General features: G+C 41.9%; 1 protein-coding gene across 6 annotated transcripts in view; it reads right to left on the bottom strand.

Moving 5' to 3' along the window:
- Positions 1-25,872, bottom strand: part of LOC133410265 (aryl hydrocarbon receptor-like) — a 46,400-nt gene that overhangs the window by 13,961 nt on the left and 6,567 nt on the right. For 2 of the 6 annotated variants that reach the window (XM_061691153.1, XM_061691155.1), the window contains exons 3-4: positions 10,775-10,884; positions 292-381 (exon numbers count right to left, since the gene is read on the bottom strand). In XM_061691153.1, the coding sequence (XP_061547137.1) occupies positions 292-381; positions 10,775-10,884 (200 nt within the window). Of the gene's footprint in view, positions 1-291; positions 382-9,351; positions 9,605-9,684; positions 9,792-10,774; positions 10,914-25,872 lie in introns of those variants that run through there. The other 4 variants (XM_061691152.1, XM_061691154.1, XM_061691156.1 and 1 more) reach the window with 3 other exon arrangements.

The raw sequence follows: 25,872 nt of genomic DNA, 5'->3' as shown, positions 1-25,872 counted from the left end.
GCCTTGACTCAATGTACGTTGGGAAACACTGTCCAAGATAGTCAAGATTGGTGATTGGTGTGGTCCACTGCTGGACCTGTGCTGTTCCTGCAAAAGGCCAAACCTGATAAGGTCAGATTTTTGTTTTTTGTTTGGCTGGGGGGGATTGTGATTCTCTGTACCATGCAGGGAGTGAACCCCAGGATGCTGAGCAGCTTCCAGCAGATGTTGCACGCAACCTATCCATTCAATGTGGGATGATAAAGACAAAGACAAATTGTATGCGATTGAATGATATATGTGATCACTGACCTGGTGGAAGCCCAAGTAATCCTGGATGGTGTGAGAAGAGAAGAAGATGGTACCACTGGCAGTGATGACCAGGACAAACCCGTTGAGAGCCTTGAGGAGGAAGCACAGAGTTAGTGTTTTGTTTACTCTTCCAGCAGTGAGCAGAGTGGCAAAGTCATGGTGCTAATTTTAGTCACGTATGATTGTTACATAATGTTTACCGAGAATGAAATGAACACAACAGACATCAGAATAAGAATCATCTTTATTTGCCAAGTATGTCCAAAAAAACACACAAGGAATTTGTCTCCGGAAGTTGGAGCCGCTCTAGTACGACAACAGACAGTCAATTGACAGAGAACACTTTTGAGACATTGAGAACAACAGTCACTGAGCAATAAAGGGTTGCTAGTTATCTGGTAATGCCGGTACAATTATTATTATTTTTGGACAATTGTGCAAAAAGATGCAGAGTCCTCTAGCACTTAGAGCAGTTCGAATGACTAATCTCACAATAGTCCGGCGCAATGACCATTGTGCAAAGGGCGCCGAGACTTCAACGAGTGTATGCAGTTTAAAGTGACGAGTAGTGCGATAATCTGGGACAATGTTGAGTGTGCAAATGTTGCAGATACTCCTCAGTCAGTGTGTAAAAGGGGCAGATGCTACTCTGACATGAGTGGGCAGTATTGGTCAACAACAGATATGCAAATAGTGCAGCGTGGCGAGACTACTACAGTGAGTGCACGAGTAGTATATAATTGGCCCGACAGAAATGTGACAACAAACTCAGACAAAAGAAATTGGCAGCATGTTGCAATGGAATTGTAAGTTAGCCATTTAAGAAGTTGATTGTAAAAGGGAAGAAGCTGTTGGAATGTCTGCTAGTTCTAGTTTGCATTGATTGGTAGCGCCTATCTGAGGGAAGGAGCCGGAAGAGCCGGTGACCGGGATGTGGAGGGTCCGAGAGGATATTGCACGCGATTGTCTTAGTTCTGGCAGCGTGCAAGTCCTCAAGGGTGGGTAGGGGGGTACCGACAATCCTTTCAGCAGTTTTGATTGTCCGTTGCAGTCGGAGTTTGTGCTTTTTTGTAGCAGCACCAAACCAGACTGTGATGGAAGAACACAGGACTGATTCGATGACCGCTGTGTAGAACTGCCTCAGCAGCTCCTGTGGCAGGCCGTGCTTTCTCAGAAGCCGCAGGTAGTACAGCCTCTGCTGGGCCTTTTTGAGGTCAGAGTTGATGTTGATCCCCCACTTCAGGTCCTGAGAGACTGTAATTCCCAGGAACTTGAAGGTCTCGACGGTTGACACAAGGCAGCTGGACAGCGTGAGGGGGAGCTGTGGCGAAGGATGCCTCCTGAAGTCCACGATCATCTCTACAGTCTTGAGCGTGTTCAGCTCCAGGTTGTGTCAGCCACACCACAGTTCCAAGTTCACCAAAAAAATTGGTTGATGCAAAAATTTGTACCTTGAGGCGATAAAAAATATTAATAAAAGCATATTTGCAAAGCCAGGACCAAATTTGCGTTGCCCGGAACCATTTGGCCTCTGTCTTTGTTTACCGCACGGACATTTGTTGTCGACGGATGCACTGTTGGACAAGTAAAAAACATTGCCAAAATGACAGAGGAGCATTTGTAAGTGATTTTTAAGATGCTATAAAATGTGTAACTGAAGATGCTATAAAATGTGTAACTAAAAGGTAGTAAGCGTTTTTTCCCCCCCACTAATGCTAATCAGGAATGCTAACCATTCAGCAACGGCTATTTCTGTTGTCTCAAATCTGTAGACCAAATGTATACCATACACTCAGTACCAACATTCTGTATGCAGTTTAAGGGTAGAAGTCCAGCCCTCATAAAATAAAATGCCAGTTAGTAGTTTTTTTTTTATATCCTCACTAGGGTCGCGGGCGTGCTGGAGCCTATCCCAGCTGACTCTGGGCGAGAGACGAGGTACACCCTGAACTGGTCGCCAGCCAATCGCAGGGCACATATAGACAAACAACCATTCACACTCACATATACACCTACGGGCAATTTAGAATTTTCACTTAACCTCCAATGCATGTTTTTGAGATATGGGAGGAAACCGGAGTACCCGGAGAAAATCCACGCAGGCAAGGGGAAAACGTGCAAGCTCCACACAGGCGAGGCCGGATTTGAACCCGGGGCCTCAGAACTGTGAGGCAGATGTGCTAACCAGTCGGTCACTGCGCCGCCCGTAACCACCATAGATTATCTGAACAAATTACTGATAATCCAGAAGAGATAATTAAGAACAATTTGTCAGTCTGGCAGACATGAACCATCTGCACCTCTTTTTAGACATTACTCAATATTACCTTTTCATAGGTTCCATATTTTCCATTCCTGCCTGTTCATGCATAAGTATATCAACAATAAGGAAGAAGATGATACCTGACACTTTTCTTTGCATTTTCAGTTGACTAATTTTTATCCAACTAGATGTACCAATTTTCATCTACCCTTCTGCTGGACATCTAGTCATCAGTTTAATATTACGGTAGATTTAGAGGTCCAAAACCTTGGAATGACCTGGATATATCTTCAGGATCCATACCATCTTACCCAGCCTTTAAAAAGTCATTGAAAACACACCTAATCTTGTCCTGAGTATTCACAATTGGTTCATTTCCTTTTTTTTTCTTATTGTAATGAAACCCATATTCTGCATTATTTTCATTATTTTTCTGTCTATAATTTTTTTGTTTTTGTTTATGATGTTCCTGGGATACCCGTAAATAACACTTTCATATGATTTCCTGAAGGGAGTGGAATGGAAATGGGAGTGGAAACTTTTTCATGGAGAATGCTGGCATGCAGCACTGCTCCGATGTTGCGTTATTTACATAGCTGATGCAGAAATCGTCTATCTTGTGGTGGTATCGCAGGCTTGATCAGGATTTACCGATCCAAACCATTTTGTGAAGCCTGGACCGCATGACATTAATAAAAGTTTATGTTTTGAAGTAATGGGGGCATTATGTATTTCAGATAGGTACAAAATCAAAGAAAAATATCTTTTTCACAAATCAACCAGAAGCGAGCAGGGAGGGCCCCCTTTTTTGGAATGGTCACCTCCTGACCGAGCCCGTTTCTCCATAGGAGCTTTCATGTTTCATTATGAGCGAGCCAAAAGAATTGCAGACTATAAAGACAGAACAAAATCTCCCCTGTAGGATCGGGTTGTGGTGGGTGGGTAGTTTGCTCCTTCCCCTCCTGGAATGCCAGTGTGGTGCACATTGAGAGGAACTGGACTGGAAAATCAATGACTCCAGCAGATCAAAAGCGATCTGGCAGCCAGTGAGTTTTCGCTCTATGCAATCTTACATACAGTACAAAAAACAAGACTTGAGCCACTGAGTTTAGCCTTTTTTTAAAGTACCAATATTAATCTAGTATGGACAAATTTCATTTATTTTTAGATGTATGGTATCATTGAAATGTTTTTCGCAATGATAAGATTGGACAGTGTTTAGCAGCGTTCTAAATAATATTTAATTCGGGGCAAAGTTGAGGTTAGACTTCCCGCAAATGTTCACATCAGACAGATTGAATTAACCTGATGTGCCAGATGGTTTATATCACCAAACTGTTTGTCCACATGGATAAGAGCTCATAGAACTTGTGTAGAGAAAGGCAGACTAAAACTTATTTTACACAGAGATTCCAAGAAACGTCTGCCGTGATGATATCCATCAGTCATTGTTTACATTCATACGGGCGTCTCGTACAAGTCATTGATGGTGTTGTGCAGGGATACTCAATAGGGTTGCGGCACTTTCCAAGATCAGATGAGCTTGGGCGTTCTCAGAGTAGTAGTTTGGCCGTAAGCCACACTTGACTGTGACTGACTTGACTTGACAGTGCGCGGATGACCAGTCCATTAATTGTGTATGTGAGGCTGGCGTTGCACTCGGTGGGCGCATGGCAGTGCACCTTCATTGAAAAATGTTTTTCTACATTGGGTGCTGGTTGGGTCAGCACGTGTAGATCGGGAATTCTCTCTATACTAACGATAGACAGACAGCCTGTATAAAAGGTCCCAAAGTCATCAATTGTTCAAGAAAAAAATATGAACAGCTATAATTTAAGTGCCATTATTTTATATTACTTTTGTGTTCATTTGTATATTTGTTTTTCGAGGGGTCCAGTTCACGTAGCTTGTGCATGAACAGTGACTTCACAGTGGCTGGAAGCAGAGGTGCGACTCAATCGGTATAAATTTCATTTGATTGTGCGCATCAATGACAAAGTAAGTTTAAGTGCCTGTTAGCGTTAGCCATTACTTGCTGCACCAGAATATGTTATTAGAGAGGTTTACGTTTTATTTATTAGTGAACGTTAAGCCCGCTGCACACTGCGTGATGCAGTCGAACCCGATTGGAGCGGACCATTGCATAAAAATAAGAGTTGCAGTACCTATGCACCCCCGTACATTGAGGGATTAGAAATATGGACGGCATGAACAGTGAGCCTGTATAGGCATTTGATGCTGTATGTAGAGTATATTGTACTTTATCACATTTATTAAACCATAATAGTTAAGGAAGAAGTGGGTTGCTCAAGAGAGAGGATGAGGGTGACAGTAAACGCGAGAATGTGGATATTTTAAAGGAATCTCGCTGACGCCATTCTTTTGAACATACCTAGTGATGTATGTACCTTTTGTGGACATTTTGGTCACAAGCACATTATAAATTCTGAATAAAGTTAAGTATTGATGTAAAACACAATATTTGATGCTTTATATAGTATTTGTATGGCTTGAGGCAGTATGGCAAAGCTTATGTACATTTTGATTTGCTGTAAGCGGCAACATTGCGGCTATTAAAATTTTGAATCATGGCAAAATCGGCAGCAGGCTGATTGGCAGTTCATGAAAATAGTTGTCAAACCCAAAACACTGCACGACAGTTCAGTCGGGTTCGGCCGCATCGTTCAGTGTGCGGGAGGCTTTGGATTTTTAAAAAGAAATGCTCTATGTTCTTAACCCTCTTCTGATATATGTGTTTTGGATTAATGACAGGTGTTGTGTAATGTTTTATCCAACTATTTTAATTTATGTCAAAATGGAAATTAGTTTTTATTTTAGTTGGTATTTTTGTTGTTTTAAATGAAAAGGACATTTTTGTCACGAACGAATGGAGACTGGACCCAAGAGCAGACGGAGGCTGAGCGGTTGTGATGAACAGTTTATTGAAAATGGAAATGTTGATGGTCCTTGAGATACAGTGGCGGGTTGTTGAGGCAGAGGATGCGTTGCAGGCAGTGACGAGGACAGGCGGCTGGCTTGGTGACAGAAATCCACTTGGTGAGGGACACGGGGGAAACACTGAGGACAAGGAAAGATACGGAGGTCAGAACAATGACAAGGGTTTGAGTAGCTTAATTGGAAAATGGGGAGCCGTTGTACCGCTGGGGAAGCTTCAATACTCCGGTGTGAGTTTTCGGGATCTGTCAGGCTTTTATGCAGGCGGTAATGAGGGCTGATTGGTGACAGGTGTGCGGCAGAGGAAGGTGCTGGAAAGAGAGAGAGGGAAGGGGAGAGAGAGAGGTCGAGATGGCGCAAAGTGCCACCAAGGCTCCAACCGTAGTACTGCAGGGTGGCTCATGAAAGTACCCCCCTCTCAACGGACGCCTCCCGCCGTCCTGGCAGGCTTCCACGAGTGAGCCGCATAAATGTTCGATAGCAAGGAGTCGTCAAGGATAAGCTTACTGGAAATCCAGGAATGCTCCTCCGGACCATACCCTTCCCAGTCCACCAGGTACTGGTAACCCCTCCCCCTGGGCCGCACGTCCAGGATGCGCAAAACCGTGAAGGCCGAATGGTTTTCGATAACACGGGGGGGGGGGGTGAGATACAGCCTGAGGGCTCAGGGCGTAGGTGGAGACAGGCTTAAGCAATGACACGTGGAAGGTCGGATGAATTTTTAGAGACTCCGGGAGTTGGAGATGAACGGACGTGGTATTTATTATTTTAGTGAGTTAGTTTTAGTTTTTAGTGATGGGAAACAGACCGATCAATCGTGGAGTGAGATTCTGTTTGGAGTGGGAGGTCACGGGAGGAAAGCCAAACTGACTGGCCCACCTTGTAATCAGGTGCAGGGGAACAGCGAAGGTCAGCAAGCCGTTTATTCCTCGCCGCAGATCGGACCAAGGCTGCCCTAACCTCCTTCCACACAGACTTGACCCTTCTCAGGTGATCCCTCACCACGGGAACCCCCACCGCATATTCCTGTTCCTTAAACAATGGAAGTTGGAAACCGTACCAGGCCATGAACGGAGACATACTGGTGGCGGAGCTGGTGAAGGAGTTGTGGGCGTATTCGATCCATGGAAGGAATGCGCTCCAGGAGGTGGGGTTGCGTGCGTCAACGCAGCGAAGGGCAGTCTCCAGGGATTGATTTGCCCACTCCATCTGGTCGATGGTCTGTGGATGGCACCCTGAAGACAAGCTGGCTGCTGCGCCCACTGCTTTACAGAATTCTTTTCAGACCAGAGAGGAGAGCTGGGGACCACGGTCAGAGACGATGGGGATATCGTGGAGTTTGAAAATATGATGAACAAGGAGTTTAGCAGTTTCAAAAGCAGAGGGTAGCTTGGGAAGGGGTACGTAATGGACATATTTAGAAAATCGATTGACAACAGTGAAAATCATGGTGTTACTTTCAGAAGGGTGCAGGCCGGTGATGAAGTCTAAAGCGATATGGGAACAGGGGCGGCTCGGGATGGGTAAGGGGCACAGCAGACCAGCTGGGGGCAGGTGTGAAGACTTCCCTCGGGCGCAGACGGAGCAGGCTTGGACGAACCCCCAGGTGTCTTTGAAGAAGTGCTGCTGGATGAACTGGACTGTACGGGTGATGCCAGGATGACGTGAGTTTGGAGTCCACTGAAGGACGTCAGAGCGTGCTGAATTGTGTAAAAATAGTCGGTTCAGAGGTCCGGTCTTGGGGTTAGGGTGAGTCTTTTGAGCGTTTTTGACAATACGTTCAATCTTCCATGTGTCAGCACCAACGAAGCAGGAGGAAGGGAGGATTGTTTCGTGTTCTGCCGTGCTGGAAGGGGGTGAGTATATGCGGGATAGGGCGTCAGGTTTGTTGTTGTGGGATCCAGGTCGGAAGGAGAGGCTTAGGGCCCAGCGAGCTTGTCGGGGGTTAAGGCGAGCTTGTCGGGGGTTAAGGCGTTTGATGGAACGGAAGTAAGAAAGGTTCTTGTGATCACCAGGTGATACCCCTCCAGCCAGTGCCTCCACTCTTCCAATGCCCATATTATGGCTAGCAGCTCTAGGTTGCCAACGTCGTAATTCCTCTCGGCAGAGGACAGGCGACGGGAGAAAAAGGCACAGGGATGAAGTTTCTGGGACGAGGAGTCCCGCTGCAAGAGGACGGCTCCTGCCCCAGTGTCCGAGGCGGCAATCTCCAACACGAACTCGAGGGAGGGGTCGGGGTGGCGTAGGATGGGAGCACTGGTGAAACGGGTTTTTAGTTAGTTGGCTGAAAGCTTTGGATGCTGCCGGAGTCCACTGAAAGGCGGAGCTGGCGAGGGGAAGTGCGACCTTGCTGTAATTGCGGACGACGCGGCGATAGAAGTCGGCGAAGCCAAGGAAACATTGTAGCTCTTTCCGGGTAGTGGGAATGGGCCAGTTAATGATTGCTTGGATTTTGGCAGGTTCTGGTTGCAACTGTCCTTTGGCGATGATATAGCCTAAAAAATGGAGAGGTGGAATTCGCATGGAATTCGCATGTTTCTGGTTTGATGTACAGCCGGTCTTCGAGGAGGCGCTGTAGGACCTGGCGTACATGTGTACGGTGTTTTTCGGGGGAGCGGGAGAAAATGAGGATGTTGTCCAGGTAAACAAAAACAAACCGGTTTAACATATCACAGAGGACGTCGTTGATGAATGCTTGGAAGACTTGCGGGGGCATTGGTTAATCCGAATGGCATGACCAGATATTCAAAGTGTCCGAGGGGGGTATTAAAAGCGGTCTTCCATACATCCCCCTCATGGATACGGAGGAGATGGTAGGAATTTCGTACGTCCAATTTGGTGAATATCTGGGCATCGCACAGGGGTTCGAATGACGGGTTGATGAGGGGTAGTGGTGATTTGTTCTTTATGGTGATGTCATTGAGTCCACAGTAGTTTATGCATGGGCAGAGAGTGGTGTCTTTCTTTTCAATGAAGAAGAATCCGGCCCCAACCGGAGACGAGGAAGGGCGAATGAGTCCAGAAGCCAGGGAATCACGGATGTAGTCCTCCATCGCCTTTTTCTCCAGGCGAGAGAGATTGAAGAGATGGCTGGAGGGAAGAGGGGCTCCCGGCAGGAGATTTATTGCGCAGTCGTAAGGGCGGGGGGTAGAGAAATGACCAGGTCTTTACTGAACACCGGAGAGAGGTCATGATATTCTTTGGGGACTCAGGAGAGGTCAACTGGTGTGGTAGATGGTGGTGGGTTTCCAGAGGGCGGTATAGCAGAGAGCAGGCAGTGTGAATGGCAGTGAGGGCTCCATCCAGTGATGGATAAGCGCAACCAGTCAAGGGCGGGGTTATGTTGTTTAAGACAAGGAATTCCAAGGACTAATGGGTCTCAGGGGAAAGGATAACGAAAAGAGAAATGTTCTCGCGGTGATTTTCGAAAATGAGCAAGGTGAATGAATGGCACTGTTTGGTGGGTGACAGGGGAGATTATTCGGCCATCCAGGGCTGTGACTTTTTTAGGACATGGTAGTGGTTGGAGAGGGAGTTGGAGCTGATGTGCTATACCTTTGTGAATAAAATGATCGTCTGCACCGGAACCTATAAGAGCAACTACGGGTGTGTTATGAGGAGAACCTAGAATGCAAGCAGGAACGGTCATACGGGAGGGAGCGCTAGAGGACATGGTGGTTTGGATCACCACGGCGCTCTCGGACCGTGGCGAGCCTGGTCTGTGGTAATGAAGTGGCCTGATTAATAAATGCACAGCCACTAGATTACGCGACGCTGACGTTGCTGGGGATCTAGACGTGTGTTACAAATTTGCATGGGATCATCAGGTGGAGTATTCTTACGTAGTCTGTTATCTAGGCGGGTACATTTGTGGCCACAGTATTCTGTCACGAACGGATGAAGACTGGACCCAAGAGCAGGCGGAGTCTGAGAGGTTGTGATGAACAGTTTATTGAAAATGAAAATGTAGATGGTCCTTGGGATGCGCTGGCAGTTGTTGAGGCAGAAGATGCATGTCAGACAGTGACGAGGGCAGGCGGCTGGCTTGGCGGCGTGATGGCAGAAATCCACTTGGCGAGGGACATGGAGGAAATACTGAGGACAAGGAAAACATGGAGGTCAGAACGATGACAAGGGTTTGCGTAGCTTACGTGGAAACTGGGGAGCTGTTGTACCGCTGGGGAAGCTTCAATACTCTGGCGAGAGTTCCCGGGATCTGACAGACTTTTATGCAGGTGGTAATGAGGGCTGATTGGTGTCAGGTGCGCGGCCAAGGAAGGTGCTGGAAAGAGAGAGAAGGGAGAGAGAGAGAGGGCGAGCTGGCCCAAAGCGCCACCCAGGCTCCAACCATAGTACTGCAGGGCGGTTCATGACAATTTTGTTTTGAATATCACAGTATTATCGCATACGGCCTAACCAACCTCGATAAATGGACCTTTGCGTCATTGAAATAATTATGTGTGGCCCTTTAAGATTTGTATGTGAGTACCCCTGGTATAGTTGCCTGTCTCCCATCCAGATAATGTTGGTTCAGTTCCTACTCAGAGTGAATGTGAATGTGAGTGTGAAGACTTATCAATGTGAAAAATGTGTCACTGACTGGCAACCAGTACTGGGTTCCCGAAATCTGCTGGGATAACCGCCAGCTCCCTGTAACACTAAACAGCATCAGCTGACCACATCAAAACCCCTATGTGCCAAAATTTTCACCAAAAAGGATGCTGATGGGTCCACTCATTTATTACCAGCCAATTGTATCAGTCCTCAGACATAATCTAGATTTGCTCATCACTGAAGTTGTAAATGATTTTCTTCTCGACTGCTCCTGTGCTCCTGTAGAACTACCCTACAATGTAATGGCTTCCTCCTTGACGTTGTCCCCAAAAAAGTCTGGAAAACTGGCCAAGTCTTAATGTTGTATTGTACTGCTGACAAACAAACAGATGCAGGGCATTCTTAGCGCTCTCAAACACTGAGCGCTTTAGTGCAGCTTCAGATGACAAGTATTTTATTCAGCAAACGGCAGACTGTACAAGTGCACAAAATAGTGCAGTATTGTTGCATGAGTGCTCAGCAAACCAGATGTGTCGAGTGGAAAAGCCACCATGACGACCTTGGCATCTGACGATGGCCTAAATGGAATTTTGGGGACTTTTCAGAGATTGGAAAATACATGGTTGAGAGCAAGTTGTCAGCCCATGAACAGTTGTTGGGATTTAATGACATCTTCAAATAATCATTTGATCACTTTACGCCTTTACTGACCTGCAGCAAAAGTTCTCCTTCAGGTATCTTAGCGTCCACAGCTCCTGCTGCTTTTCCATCGACATTATTTTCGCTGACTGGAGTGACTCTGTCCTGGTTGGTCAGGGCCACTGTGGGTGGGGAGAGGAGACACATGAAGCTAAATAGAGGGGGTGGGGGTTGGGGGGGGGGTGCAAACATGGTTTAGTCCTGTGATGCTAAAGAGGTGAATGTTAGTGTACTTTGGCTCATTGCATCTTTAATTCCCAAATACAAACCTGGTCTAAATTGATGAAGGTTGCCATGATAAATGATCAACATTCATTCATTCATTCATCTTCCGTTCCGCTTATCCTCACTAAGGTTACAGACAAAATTGTAATTAATCGGGAATGCTTCATATTTCTGAAGACTTTCATCTTCACACAACAGTCTTGGGCTACCCACATTGTGTTCTTAGTCGTTCATCCAATTTCACCTGGATTATTTTTTTAATCAGAGATTTTTTTTTTGTAAGAGTACTTGAGATTTCATCATGGGAGAAAAGGAAAGATTCTATTCCACTTGTCCTCATTTGGGTTGCGGGTAAGATGGAGCTGAGCCTAGCTGACTAATGGGGTGGTGTACACTCTGGACTGGTCGCCAGCCAATCGCAAGGTTATTCAAAAGACACAGGCACGTGCACACATAGACCCCAAGTGGTACTGAAGCACCTGCCCTTTTGCTCAAGACGAAAGACTAATTAATATCTTTGAACAATGAAACCCCTTGGGTGCTGCAGAACAACGTGGCTTGTGTTGTATGATGTGACTACAAAAATATCATGAAAAGTTAACCGTCCTTTGCAAACAATAAAAGTGCCAACCCAAAACCTCGTTGCCCCATCATGTCATACGTCACTCCCTCGAACCCCCAGGTCAGCGGTCATCATGGGTCGCGGCACGGTGCTCCTGCAGGGTTCAGAGATTGATGTGCTGGCCCCTTGCTCTCTTTCTCATGACATCACCTCATGATCGACTAGCCCTATTGTCTCACAATTTTGGAGACCTCATTCATGAGCATCCCAGTTATGATCATATCCATTTGATTAAGATATTTTCACCAAATAGTCATTCAAATCAGCCATTTGCACCCCTGCCTCACACCGAGAGGTCCTGGGTTTGGCTTGGTCTGGTTTCTCGTCTCAGCCCCTTCTGTTTGGAATTTGCGTGGGGTTTCCCTGACGACTCTAAATTGCACATAGGTGTGAATGGCTGTTTATCTATACTGTATGTGCCCTGCAAATGACTGGGCACCAGCGCAGGTTGTACCCCACATCTTTCAGGGATTGGGATAGGCTCCAGCTCACCCGTGACCCTAATGAGGGCAAGCACGAATTAAAAACACCCTGGACACTTGATTAGGTACACCTACACAATAATATGAGATCCAGTACAAGAGATGCAAAATATAATGCATACCAAAAGCGTCAACATTAGGCTGCAAAAAGACTAATGTAAACAATAATAATAATAAAAAAATACAAATACCCGTAGTAAATCAAATAACTCCAAAATGTTCTAATAGTATTACTATTAGTATCCTAATGTCTGTTATATTTTGTTGGTTTACCCAACACATCGTAAATCGAAGGTATGCAGCAACATGGCTAGCAGCTTAATCCAGCTTGTAAAAGTGGGCCAGCACAAAGCCTCTTGAATGGCCAAAGGAGGACAAAGAGCGGCTCTCGTTAGCAAGCTTCAGTGGGCAGAAGTGTACGCTATGAAAAATTTACATTCCCCCGCTGCCATAACATACATGTGGCATAATAGATAGCACTGCAGCAGTCACCCACGGGCGTTTCCAGTTAACTGCATGGAACATCTTGCCGTTCCCAAATGGGCTTATTTTAGCATAATGGGGTGCCACCAAAACAAAGATTATACATGGAAAAGGCCCGAGTGACCTTGTATGACACGACACTACAACACTAGTGTCCTCGACTACAATGTTTGTCTTTGCGCCGGAGTTTATAATAATGAATTCTCCCCCCCCCCCCAAAAAAGAAATCCCATTATTTGCTATTCTTTTACTAGGTCACTGCACACCAAACAAGAACCACAAAAGAACCAGACTAAGCGATTCAAACATGAAGGCAATCATTTCCATTGTTAACAGTTTTATTTTGAAGGGTCACACTTTATGGTTTAAGTAAGCAGACAATAGTGCAACGTGACTTTCAAAGCAACTTTCAAGCATTATTGTTGCTTTACCTTACCTTTTTTATTTTTACGGGAAGTAAAACACATTTGACTGATATTTTGCAACTGATTAAATTGCATGTCATTTTACATGAACAAGAGACTTCATGTAATTTAAGTAATTTACCCCACACCGACGACCAGTCAATCGAGCATGCAAAGAATATGGTTTCATTTTTCCATCCATTTATCCATTGTTTTGTATCGTTTGTCCTCATTAGGGTCATGGGTGAGCTGGAGCCTATCCACCTGACATAGTGTTTCATATGACTGAATTTTGTATACCATTTCTTTGTGAAAATGGAACCACTGGATAAGCAACAACGTTTTGAGGCTACACCATCTGTGCATGCTAACCATTAGCATACAAAAGCAGCTTGGTTAGCACCTCATTACTGTCAGACAATGATCCTGATTGAACAAAATGAATGTCCAATGCAATAAGATATTGATATAATCGTTAATGTGCTTGGACAAAAAGAAAGACTTCATGAGCTTTGACGTATGCTCTGATGATTGATAAATGAAAGCTGACAGATGAGCAGTGACCCTGAAAATCAGATAGTTCATCATACTTCAGCTGCCTTCAGGAGCTTTTTTTAATTCATTGCTTGTCCTTCATTTTGTTGACTTTGCACTAAATAGAGGTCTTATTAATTTTTCTCAATGCACATTATTCTGTCACTCGGTGACAGGCAAACTCATATTTTATTTTAAATATTTAAGGCATCAAAAAAAGAAGTAGTAACTACAGCCACCCTATAATATATTCCAATCCATTAAAAGTTTTATTATTATAAAGTGACCAAAGTGTTGTACACAGCAACGAGGATAAAACACAAGAGTAATAGTTACAATACAGATTCATAAATACTCCAGTCTACGTTGCAGCTGATACGCTTTAGCAGAAAATCAATTTGACAAATTACCACTTAATGTGACACATAAACAAAAATGGAAAAGAAAATATTTTTGTGGGTAGCAGTATCTGGTTGATGCACACATCCTACTTATTGAATAATATGAATATACCAAATGTGAAACGTTTGATTCACACAGATAAACACTTTTAGTAACCATAGCACTGCCTGTTACTGAGTGCTAGCACATACTGCAGCATGCGAAACTCTGACTTAGCAGCTTTGAACATTTTTACCACTTCTAGTTTGTGCGTTTTGCTCTGAGTTCTATAAACAATGAATAAAGCCTGCCTGATAAATAGCAAATTGAGCTGAAAAGATGCCAGTAGTGAAGTATACTGAACAAAAATATAAATGCAACACTTTTATACTTGGTCCAATTTTTCATCAGAATCATCTTTATTTTGTCAAGTATGTCAAAAACACAGAAGGAATTTATCTCCAGTAGTTGTAGCCGCTCTAGTACGCCAACAGACAGTCAATTGACAGGAAACACTTTTGAGACATAAAGACATTGAGAAAAACAGTCACTGAGCAATAAAAGGTTGCTAGTAATCTGGTAATGCCGGTACAATTATTATTTTTTTCCCTAGCAATGAGAGCAGTTTGAATAACTAATAGAGCAATAGTCCGGTGCAATGTTGCAAAGGGGGACGAGACGTCAAGAACTGTATGCAGTTTAAAGTGACTAATAGTGGGATAATCTGGGACAATGTTGATTGTGCAAATGTTGCAGATACTACTCAGTTGAACTCAAAGGTCTCAGACTTTTTCAATGTACACAAAAGGCCTGTTTCTCTCAAATATTGTTCAGAAATCTGTGTTACTGAGTACTTTTACTTTGCTGAAATAATCTTACAGGTGTGGCATACCTAGGTGCTGATTAGACAGTATGATTCTTGCATAGGTGTGCCTTAGGCTGCCGACAATAAAAGTCCACTCTAGAATGTGCAGTTTTTTTCATATAGCACCTTGCCACACGTCGCAAGTTTTAAGGGAGCGTGCAATTGGAATGCTGACTGCAGAAATGTCCACCAGAGCTGTCACCCGTGAATTCAATGTTCATTCCTCTGCCATGAGCTATCTTCAAAAGCGTGTCAGATAATTTGGCAGTACATCCAATCAACCCCGCAACTGCAGACCACACTAATCCAGGACCTCCACATTCAGCATCTTTACCTCCAAGATCATCTGGCACCAGCCACCCGGACAGCTCCTGCAACAATGGGTTTGCATAACCAAATAATTTCTGCAAAAACTCTCTGAAACCATCTCAAGGAAGCTAATTTGCATGCTCGTTGTCCTAATTGGAATCTCATCCTGAGTGACGTTCGTAACCAACTGGAGTGGGCAAATGCTCACATTCAATGCTGTCTGACACTTTAGAGATGTGTTCTCTTCACGGATGAATCCTGTGTTTCACTGTACAGGGCAGATGGCAGAAAGCGTGTATAGCGTCGTGTGGGTGTGCGGCAGAGGTGTGGACTCGAGTCACATGACTTGGAGTCGAGTCCGACTCGAGTCATGAATTTGATGACTTCAGACTCGCCAATATGTTAAAAGACTTGCAACTTGACTTGGACTTGAACAGCAAATGACTTGTGACTTCACTTGGACTTGAACCCACTGACTTGAAAAGACTTTGACCAAAGCACTGAGAAAGCAACACTTTGTAGCTTTGTCTTTCTATAACTACTTGTGCAACTTACTATTTTACTACAGGAAAACATAATAAGTAACAACATAATGCTGAAGGTCTTAATGATTATTTATTAGGTTGGATTGCTCAAGATGAATCCACATTATTGCTAATGTGTAGTTCATTCTTATCTTTTAACTGTTGGCCACGGTCTGGTCGGCGAATTCACCAATAGATCCTTCTTTCACACACTACCTAAAGTACAACTTAAATCAACAATAAATGTGACATCTAAATAAGGTATACATTCCAAGAACCACCGTTAACATACACAGAAATGACCACCATATTTAATGTAACAATAAGGATGTTAATTATTGCAACAACTTAAATCCACATTGCATTGTGGGAATTGCACCGCTTGACATCACGTATGCTTGTTTCGTTAGCATTAGCAGCTAGCTTTGTGAGCGATCACGCAAATAGTTACACTGTGTGCTGTCTGAGCTTCCTGTTCATTAGTTGGGTTTAGTCAGTGTAGTGTTGTCAAGACTAAGTCTTGTACTGTATTTCTTTTTTTTTATTCACTTTATTTACTAATCGACCAGCGCACAGCTACCATCTATTCAACATGAAACTATATTCTTCTTCGTGTCCTTTTCCTCACCTCTTTTTTACGTATTTCTTTATATAGTGCCCCCTAGTGTTCTGACTGAGATACCGCAGTTGGATAAAATTTTACCTTTACAAGAAGCTGAAAAACTTCTGTTCCTCTTTTTTAAATGAATGCCTTATGTTTTTGATACAAGAAATGCCAAAATTAAACTCAAATCTATTTATAGTTGTGTTTGAAATTGCCTCTCTAGGAATGTTTGTAGACAAGAAAATGCAGTTTTCTGCTACATGTACAATGTAAATTTAAGAAAAATACCGTTGATTATCTAAAAGGGGAAACAAATTGGTCGTTCATTATTAAGTGAAATGTCTAATTTTCTCGTGTATTCATAATTGCTCTTTAACCAAGCGAAAATATATTTTAACCTTTATACTTGATTATTCCGATAGAATTCTCAGTAGAATACTCTATTTGTAGCACTACTGGATGCAAATTATTGTTTGTGACAGGTCTGTTTCATGTCACTTCAGAAATAAAGTGAGAAAAAGTAAGTCATAGCATAGTATTTTCATAGAATAACTGAAAACCTACTATCAATCGGTTTTGAAGGTGCAATAAACTAAGCCCCCCCTTGACGATTGCCTTTAAAGGTGCAAAAATTTCTATCAGCCTCCTAGTTTTCTTATAAAGGTTCAGTGCACTTGTTTATCAAATGCTTTGATAAAACAATATGGATTTTAAAATATAGTAAATATATAAATGCAGTATATAATATGTACATATTAATTAAGTATATATAAATATATATTAAAATATATTTTTATTTTGTTGGTAATAAGACTCGTAGGGACTCAAAGCTCAAAGTGAAGGACTTGCGACTTGGGACTTGCAAGCCTTGACTTGAGACTTGACTTGGGACTTAAGGGCAAAGACTTGCGCCTTCTTTGTGACTTACAAAGCAATGACTTGGTCCCACCTCTGGTGTACGGCTTGCTGATGTCCACTTTGTGCATCAAATTGCACATGGTGAAGGTGGGATTATGGTATGAGCAGGCGTATCTTTCAGACAATGAACACTGGTGCATTTTATTAATGGTATTTTGAATGCTCAGAGATACCATAGTGAGATCCTGAGGCCCACTCTGTGCCATTCACATACACAATTCCTGGAACCTGAAAACATGGCCCAAACATTCCATAGGCCACAATTAACAACCTGATCAATTATTTGCAATGTATTATGATTGCTCATAGTATTATAAATCAGTATTTGATTACCCTCGGTGATATATTTCCAAGGCTAATACAGTGTTTAAAATGATCAGATGAACCGCAGGGCAAAAAAAATAACAAGAGAGCAAAATTTGACATAGTAAACACAAATGTGTTCTGACAGAGTCCTAACCAAGATTCTAACCTTGACGACATGCTCACCAGCTTTAAAGTTACCTGTTGAGCCATGCGGCCAGATGACGTCACAACAGCCAATGACGGTTTTAATGCTATTAAAGCACAGCGGAAACACAGTGGAAACTCGTATAGAACGTTCTGGGAACCAAATATTGTTAATAGGGCTAACAGTTTTTGATATATTTAAAATGTATTACCTTAAACAAGAGCAGCACTGACGTGACAGCAGGAAGCCCCAACACACAACGCACGTACAAGACAGATAATATCAAGGTTGCAATCAATGCTTGATTGACTTATAGAAAAAGCCAATCAGTAATATCCAGATTTGATGTCAGCTTTATTGTGTCAACTCCATGGTGGGAGGGTCAATTCCTCAAAACATGTCAAACTTATAACGAGAGTCAATAAAACAAAAACTAACTAAACAAAAAAAATTACTTATCATTATGTATATAACTGTACACTATTTATTCTATTCCTGTACAACTCCAATTCAAATGAAATTGGGACGTTCTGTTAAACATAAATAAAAACTGAATACAATGATGTGCAAATCATGTTCAACCTATATTTAATTGAATACACTACAAAAACAAGATGTTCAAACTGATCAACTTGATTGTTTTTAGAAAATAATCATTAACTTAGAATTTTATGGCTGCAACACGTTCCAAAAAAGCTGGGACAGGTGGCAAAAAAGACTGAGAAAGTTGAGGAATGCTCATCAAACACCTGTTTGGAACATCCCACAGGTGAACAGGCTAATTGGGAACAGGTGGGTGCCATGATCGGGTATAAAAGGAGCTTCCCTGAATTGCTCAGTCATTCACAAGCAAAGATGGGGCGAGGTTCACCTCTTTGTGAACAAGTGCGTGAGAAAATAGTCGAACAGTCTAAGGACAATGTTCCTCAACATACAATTGCAAGGAATTTCGGGATTTCATCATCTACGGTCCATAATATCATCAAAAGGTTCAGAGAATCTGGAGAAATCACTGCATGTAAGCGGCATTTATCAACAACACCCAGAAACGCCGCCAGCTTCTCTGGGCCCGAGCTCATCTAAGATGGACTGATGCAAAGTGTTCTGTGGTCCGACGAGTCCACATTTCAAATTATTTGTTTTAAATTGTGGACGTCATGTCCTCCGGGCCAAAGAGGAAAAGAACCATCCGGACTGTTATGGACGGAAAGTTCTAAAGCCAGCATCTGTGATGGCATGGGGCTGTGTTAGTGCCAATGGCATGGGTAACTTACACATCTGTGAATGCACCTTTTATAAGGTAGATACAGGTATTGGAGAAACATATGCTGCCATCGGAGCAATGTCTTTTTCATGGACGCCCCTGCTTATTTCAACAAAATAATGCCAAACCACATTCTGCATGTGTTACAACAGTGTGGCTTCGTAGTAAAAGAGTGCGGATACTCGACTGGCCTGTCTGCAGTCCAGACCTGTCTCCCATTGAAAATGTGTGGCGCATTATGAAAATATGACAACGGAGACCCCGGACTGTTGAACAGCTGAAGCTGTACATCAAGCAAGAATGGGAAAGAATTCCACCAACAAAGCTTCAACAATTAGTGTCCTCAGTTCCCAAACGTTTAATGAATGTTGTTAAAAGAAAAGGTGATCTAACACAGTGGTAAACATGACCCTGTCCCAGCTTTTTTGGAACGCGTTGCAGCCATAAAACTCTACGTTAATGATTATTTGCTAAAAACAATCAAGTTTATCAGTTTGAACATTAACTATCTTATCTTTGTAGTGTATTCAATTAAATGAACATGATTTGCAAATCATTGTATTCTGTTTTTATTTATCTTTAACACAACGTCCCAATTTCATTGCAATTGGGGTTGTAAGTAGATGACAATATTTTAAAATATTTTTTATTATGTCATTTTCATGTAATTTTTGTATCATTCTAGGTGACTTAGCTGACCGGTAGGGCAGCACCCTAGCACCCTCTACAGCCGATACTGAACATAACATAACATAATATCAATACTAATAGAGCAAAAGTAAAACATTTGATTCATGGTAGCGTAAATCTTTTAATAGGGACTACAGGAAAACATTGTCCTGTTGGACAAATGCTGCTTGAAAAAAAAAAAAAAGGCCTTTTAAGACATTGCTGCTAGCATCTGAACATCATTTATGCAGAAAGGCCATCTTGGCTTCGGTCATACAGCCTCCAGCATGAAGCTTAGTAACATGGCTTCATGCAGAGCCATGGCCAACCTCGGTTAGCCATTAATATACTTTTTTTGAAATTAAGCAACTGCAAATATTTACAAAATATTGGACCATTTTCAATTTGTTCCATCATGCTATTTACAACCGGATTAGTGCGGATGTTCTGGGCTTGTGCTGCTTCAATTCCCTCCCCAATCCCTACATGTCATCTTGATGTCATCCCAGCATGCCGCTTGATAACAAAAACACACAACTCAGCCAAAGAAGACTTAGCAAAATCTTCCTTGACTTCAGATGCATAAAACAACAAGCTGCCGTTCCAAAATGAAGATGGTTACACTTTCGCTTATTGGTCATTAAGGAAGTATTTTTAGGTGGACGGTTTCAGTTGACATTAGCATTATGGACTAGTTTGTTTTTTAGCGTTGTGGCATAAAAGGCGATACATAATTGAAACACTGTTCTCTTTGTGGAGAATTAACTTGTTTGTTTACATCCCTGATTACATGTCGCCACTGTCGGGTCACATGAGATAACCATAGCAGCGCTCTGAAACATGAAACGCTGCTATTTTTGGACAGCATTAACCCGCCGTATTAAGCCCGATGAAGGTGGGGCTAGACTGGTGATGAAGAGTGACAAAGGCCATGACAAGATGAGCACCGCCCACACATCCCAAAACAATTGCGTATTGGACGGAAATCGAGTGGTCTGACTTCAATGCTTTTTCGGCAGTAGGAAATACTTTCAGCATCCATGGAGCATTTCTGGGGTCAAAATAACACACAGTCATTCAGAGAATTATGGCAAATGATCCAAATCCAATGTCCCGAGACGCAACATGTCAGAATGTGTGCCAAAATTAAAAATAAACACGCAAGTTCAGCAAAGTTGACTCCAATCGGCTGTGGCTGCAAGCCAGAGTTGAAAATGTAGGCCACAGGACAAAGCAGGCATCATTGTGAATAAGTTCGCTGCTGTTTTATGCAACAACCTCTGGGGCTGATTTAGTCATCAGACCCAGATGTTGAATAAGGTTTGCTGCTAATTATAAACAACAGTTTTGTATGATCAATAGGCTACTGAAATTCCAGTAGCCTGTCATTTTAACAGTAAACAACTGAGATAGTTGTGTCTATTCTTAAAAAAATATATAGTTTTTTTTCCTTTTAATCCAAACAACATGAAAAATAAATTTCAATTAGTTTTGGGGAAATTTGCTTTTATTTTTTCCCAAAAACACAATGAAAAGGATTTTTTTATTGTTTGACTTGATTGTTTTAAACCGGAGGGTCAACAGTTTGAATCCCACACAATGGGCCACAGAAACCAAGTAATAAAAGTACCAAGCACCATAAACACAAAGTGCCAACTACTGAGAACGAAAATTTCCTCTGACTTGAGCTACTAACTGGCAGTTTCTCACAGAATCAACCTCAAAACTTAAAACCAGTGAATGGATCAGGTCCCAAATACTTATGGGATCTCCTGACCCATTATGAAACATTGCAGACCTCTTGGAAGTCGGCTGATTTGGGATTACTGGCTGTTCCCAGAGTCGAAACTAAACACACTTAAGCTGCCTTTAGCCTCCGCTTAGATGCAGAGCTAATTGTGACCGGACAGTGGCGTAGTGTGGGGAGGGCAAGGCAGCATTCCAGCTGTCACACTGACATGGTCAGTAGCGTTATTTGTGACTAACAAAGTGTTATTGGATGCGTCTAAAAGATGATTCTGCGCAGTTATTCTGTGGTGAGTGGTGTGGTAAAAGTGATTGTACTCTACGACCTGCTCAGGAAATGGTCCGGACCCAAAATGTAAAATGTTAAACCTGCTCATTGCTTACAATCACAAATCCTTGTGTGTGGTAAACACCAAATTTGGCCAAGCCATGGAGGGATTGTGATGTGAAACGGGAATAACAGACAATTAGAATGTGACGTAAACCTTGCGCTGTTGCTGGACACAAATAGAGAAACAACTGTTTTTTTTTTTTTTTTGTTTGTATAATGTGTAAGTCATTCACCATAATATAAACAACAAAAAGAGATTTGCAAATGCAATGTATTCCAGATCAGATAAAAATTGCCCAAGCTTCTTCTATTTCTTCTTCTTCTTCTACTACTCCTACTACGACAACAACTACTCTTTCTTCTTGTTTATATTTTACAGCAGTCTATATAACCTGTGGCACCATGCTGCCTCACCCAGGTCAGTCTTAATACTACAACATACATCTGGTTTTGGGAAAGGAGACTCTCGATTATCGGTGGAGATCTTGTTTTGTGTAGTGTGCTCTGCTGGTCATCGCCATTACACCATACATTGTAAGAGCAGTAAGAACACACACAGATTTTTTTTCCTTTCACATTTTAAGAATCAGTCAAGAGCTTAAAAATTGCTTTGTGTGTACCGGACTTAAGTGCAATGTTGACTACTTCATGTCGTCGCTTATGTACAAGTCAACCAACAAGGTGCGCTACACTACTTCGACAGGACTTGAGATGCTTTTACTGTACAGAAGGTAAAAAGTCATTCTCAACGTCTAAGTCTGGCGGCAGAGTGAATGTGTGTCTCAGCATGAAGTGCGCCCAATTCATGCATGCATACACACTGTGCACGTGTGTTTGTGTGCTAATTATTCTCAGAGTGTGAATGGCAGCGAGTAACTACAGAACGTTTCAACTCCTTCAGCTCTCAAACACTGCAGAGTGAACACGCAATGTACACGTACCACCCCCACTGCCCCCACACACATACATGTGGATGCACGCAACACACATGACAAAGAACACACAGTCAATAATGCAGGGTAGTGGGGTGGGAACGCACACCCTGTGCTGCTTTCCTGTCTTCTGAGGTTTTCTCCATCACATGCTTGCATATTTGCTTATCGGTGGGGCGGTGATGGGATTTGGGTGGGATCACAGGTGATTAACAGGTTCTCTCTTCCATTGGCCTGCATTCCTCATAGTGGCGTATTATGTCGCTGGCAGGGAGGGGGAAGGACGGATGGAAGGGCAGGATGGGGGTTGGCTATGAAGGGATGACCCACTGCTGATTATGTAGCCCACATAGCTCTCCTTACAGGAAGATGTGGGGGATGGTCGCTTTATATATGACATAAAAACAAACAAATGTCATGACAAGTTAGGACTTTACAGCTTATGTAAGCATCCCTGCTGTGGGGGAATGATTGTAGCGGCGGTGGCGAGCTGTTCCACATCCTCCCAAAACATGGCTGCCCCCACATGGTTGTGGCTGTCTGCTGAGCATGTACATGCTGTGCCACCGCATCATCCACCTATCGTTAGCCTCATACAATAATTGCGAAGTCATTTTTAACTTACTGTCAAAATATTAATCTAAAAATTATGATTTTTCTTTATGCCTGTTTAGATTCTCGGTCATCAGATCCTGATAATCCGCAAAGGTTGAATCTGTTGAATTTGTTGTTTTTTTCCCTTGTCTTCCAAAAACATTCAAATATGACTTTGGCTACTATGCTATTAGGCTAACAATATGGATGTTAATTACATGAACAGAGGCCTTGTTTTCTTTAATTTGGTAAATATGCCGCCAGCTGATATGATCATTGAAGACTTCACATGTCGTTTCTATTCCATTATCCTCATTGTTATCAAGTTCTTGAGCATGCACTCTTTGTTGGCGATGTGCATAATTCATTGTCCATATCTATTGCTACTTCCAGTGGGACTTACATAATGCGCGCACAGCACCATGTTTGTTTGCCATTGCTCTATGAATGGAATGCATTTATAAGCAATATAATGCTCTACCTTATGGATACATGTTAAATATTCATATCCCTTAGCTCGATTGTGCTTGGTATCTACTGCGTACATTTTTTTTTTTAAGTTGCAGTTCTAAAGTTCTAAAGTATACAATTCCAGGAGCAGAATATATTTCTACAAATTTGGGGGAAAGATAAGAATTGTGAACATTTCCCATAGTTACATTACGATACAATAGCAGTAACTTATCTGGCAAGGAATCTTAATTAGTAACGTCAGTATTAAAAATGTACCTTGTATTCTTAACTAGAACCATGTCATGTCTCCCAGAAAAGAAAAAAAATGGATAAAATGAAAGATTTAAAACTGCAAAACCTTCTGGAGAAGGTGGGGGGCATTAGTGTGTCTTGGAAATGCCAAGAGTTGGGTTCATGGCCAGACAGTTCACTCCTGTGTATTTTGGAGGCGATCAAATGATGTGCACTAATCTTGTGAATTTTTGATGCTCAATGCTGAAGGATAATACGAGGTACTTTCCCCCTGCTCTGCCAGCAAACATAAATGTTCTCCTGGAATCGCGCACCAGGTCGGTGAGATTTCATGTACAGTATGTTAAAGTCTCCAAACAAGCAATTTACTTTTTGTAATAAGGAGAATACCAGAAGCTGCAAGCAGCGTTGAAATCTACAATATCAAATATTGACAATAAAAGCAGTATTTTGATCATTTTATGTTTAAATAACCATTCAATACACACTTTCTTCAGCATACACATGAATTGCACTTCAATTTATACAAATGTTTTGCTACTCTATACTGTAGTAATACATTTTAATAGTATATGTAAAAAATCCCAATCTCCAAAGTAACTTAGTAATTATTAAATAATGTGATTTTGTCAACCAGAACACTTTGAAATATGGCAATTGTTTTTGTTATATGCCACCACTAAAGCCTTCATTGTTAATAACACTATCAATATCACAGCAACATGAAGGACATCGTCTTGAGTAGCGGCATAATAATGGCCATGTGACATGCACCAGGAAGACTGATATTTACGTTGTGGTGATCATGTGACCGTGGGTTTAAGGCAAGAAGGTGGGGAGGAGGGGTTGTACTTCTGTGAAAGCAGGGAAAGCCCTTATTGGCTTACTTGTGTCATCCTGGATCTCGTCAGGATCTTGGCGGTAAAGAAACACGACCAGAAGCAGAAGTACTGATCTACATTGTCTGATTGTGTTGTGTAAAAAGTTTGGCAAACACATGCAGGTCGCCAATCTACAGTAACTGCTGACTCTGCATGTTGTCTTATTTAAATATACCCAAAAGAAAAGGAGTCCAAACCAGATTAACTTCAACCAGACCCAAAATATCAGGTTGGACAAACGGGGCGCTGGGCTAACCGTTAACCGCTAACCCTGACAAGCAAGCCGTCTGTTCCACTGGCTAATGTTACACATTAGTCAGCAAAATGAATTTTAGAACTCTTCAGTCTTTATTTTGCTATAATCCTAATCAGTTAACCATACTTCTCCTGAAAAACCATGAACAACAGAGAAAACGTACTTGGAGAATTAAGTGATCCATTCATGCCAAATTGATGAGAATAGCTTTCTATTTGTCAGCTAAAACCTAAAAATGGAGTAGGATAGAGAATATATTGAGACATTATTAGTCCCACGAGGGGGAAATTATATTTATATAGCAGCAAACTGGAATATAGTATCAAGTTTTAACCATCAGCAGAGTAGAGTGACAACTATACAAATAAGCAATAAGAATAGGTCGCTTCGATGTACCGTATGTGACGACTGTACTGAATATGGATCAATGATATTATACATATCGCTGGCCTCGGGACAAAAAAAAAATTAAAAAAAAAAGAAATATATATATATATATATATATATATATATATACACATATACATACATATAAACATATACATACATATACATATACACACATACATATATATATATACATATACACACATACATATCTATATATTTATACACACAAGCAAATATACATACATATATATATATATACATATATACACATATATATATATATACACACAAATATACATACATATATACACACACATATATATATATATATATATATATATATACACACACAAATATACATACATATATATATACACACACATATATATATATATATATATATATATATACACATACACACATACATATACATATATATATTTATATACCAGTCAGCTTTAGAATAGATTTTAAAATTCTGCTACTGGTCTATAAATCACTAAACAGTTTAGGTCCTGAATACATGAATGAAACGCTAAT

The sequence above is a fragment of the Phycodurus eques genome, chromosome 12 (assembly GCF_024500275.1).
Source record: "Phycodurus eques isolate BA_2022a chromosome 12, UOR_Pequ_1.1, whole genome shotgun sequence".
In the NCBI taxonomy this organism is placed as follows: domain Eukaryota; kingdom Metazoa; phylum Chordata; class Actinopteri; order Syngnathiformes; family Syngnathidae; genus Phycodurus; species Phycodurus eques.
The sequence above is the reverse complement of the archived record's forward strand: the minus strand, read 5'-3'. Positions and strand labels throughout refer to the sequence as shown.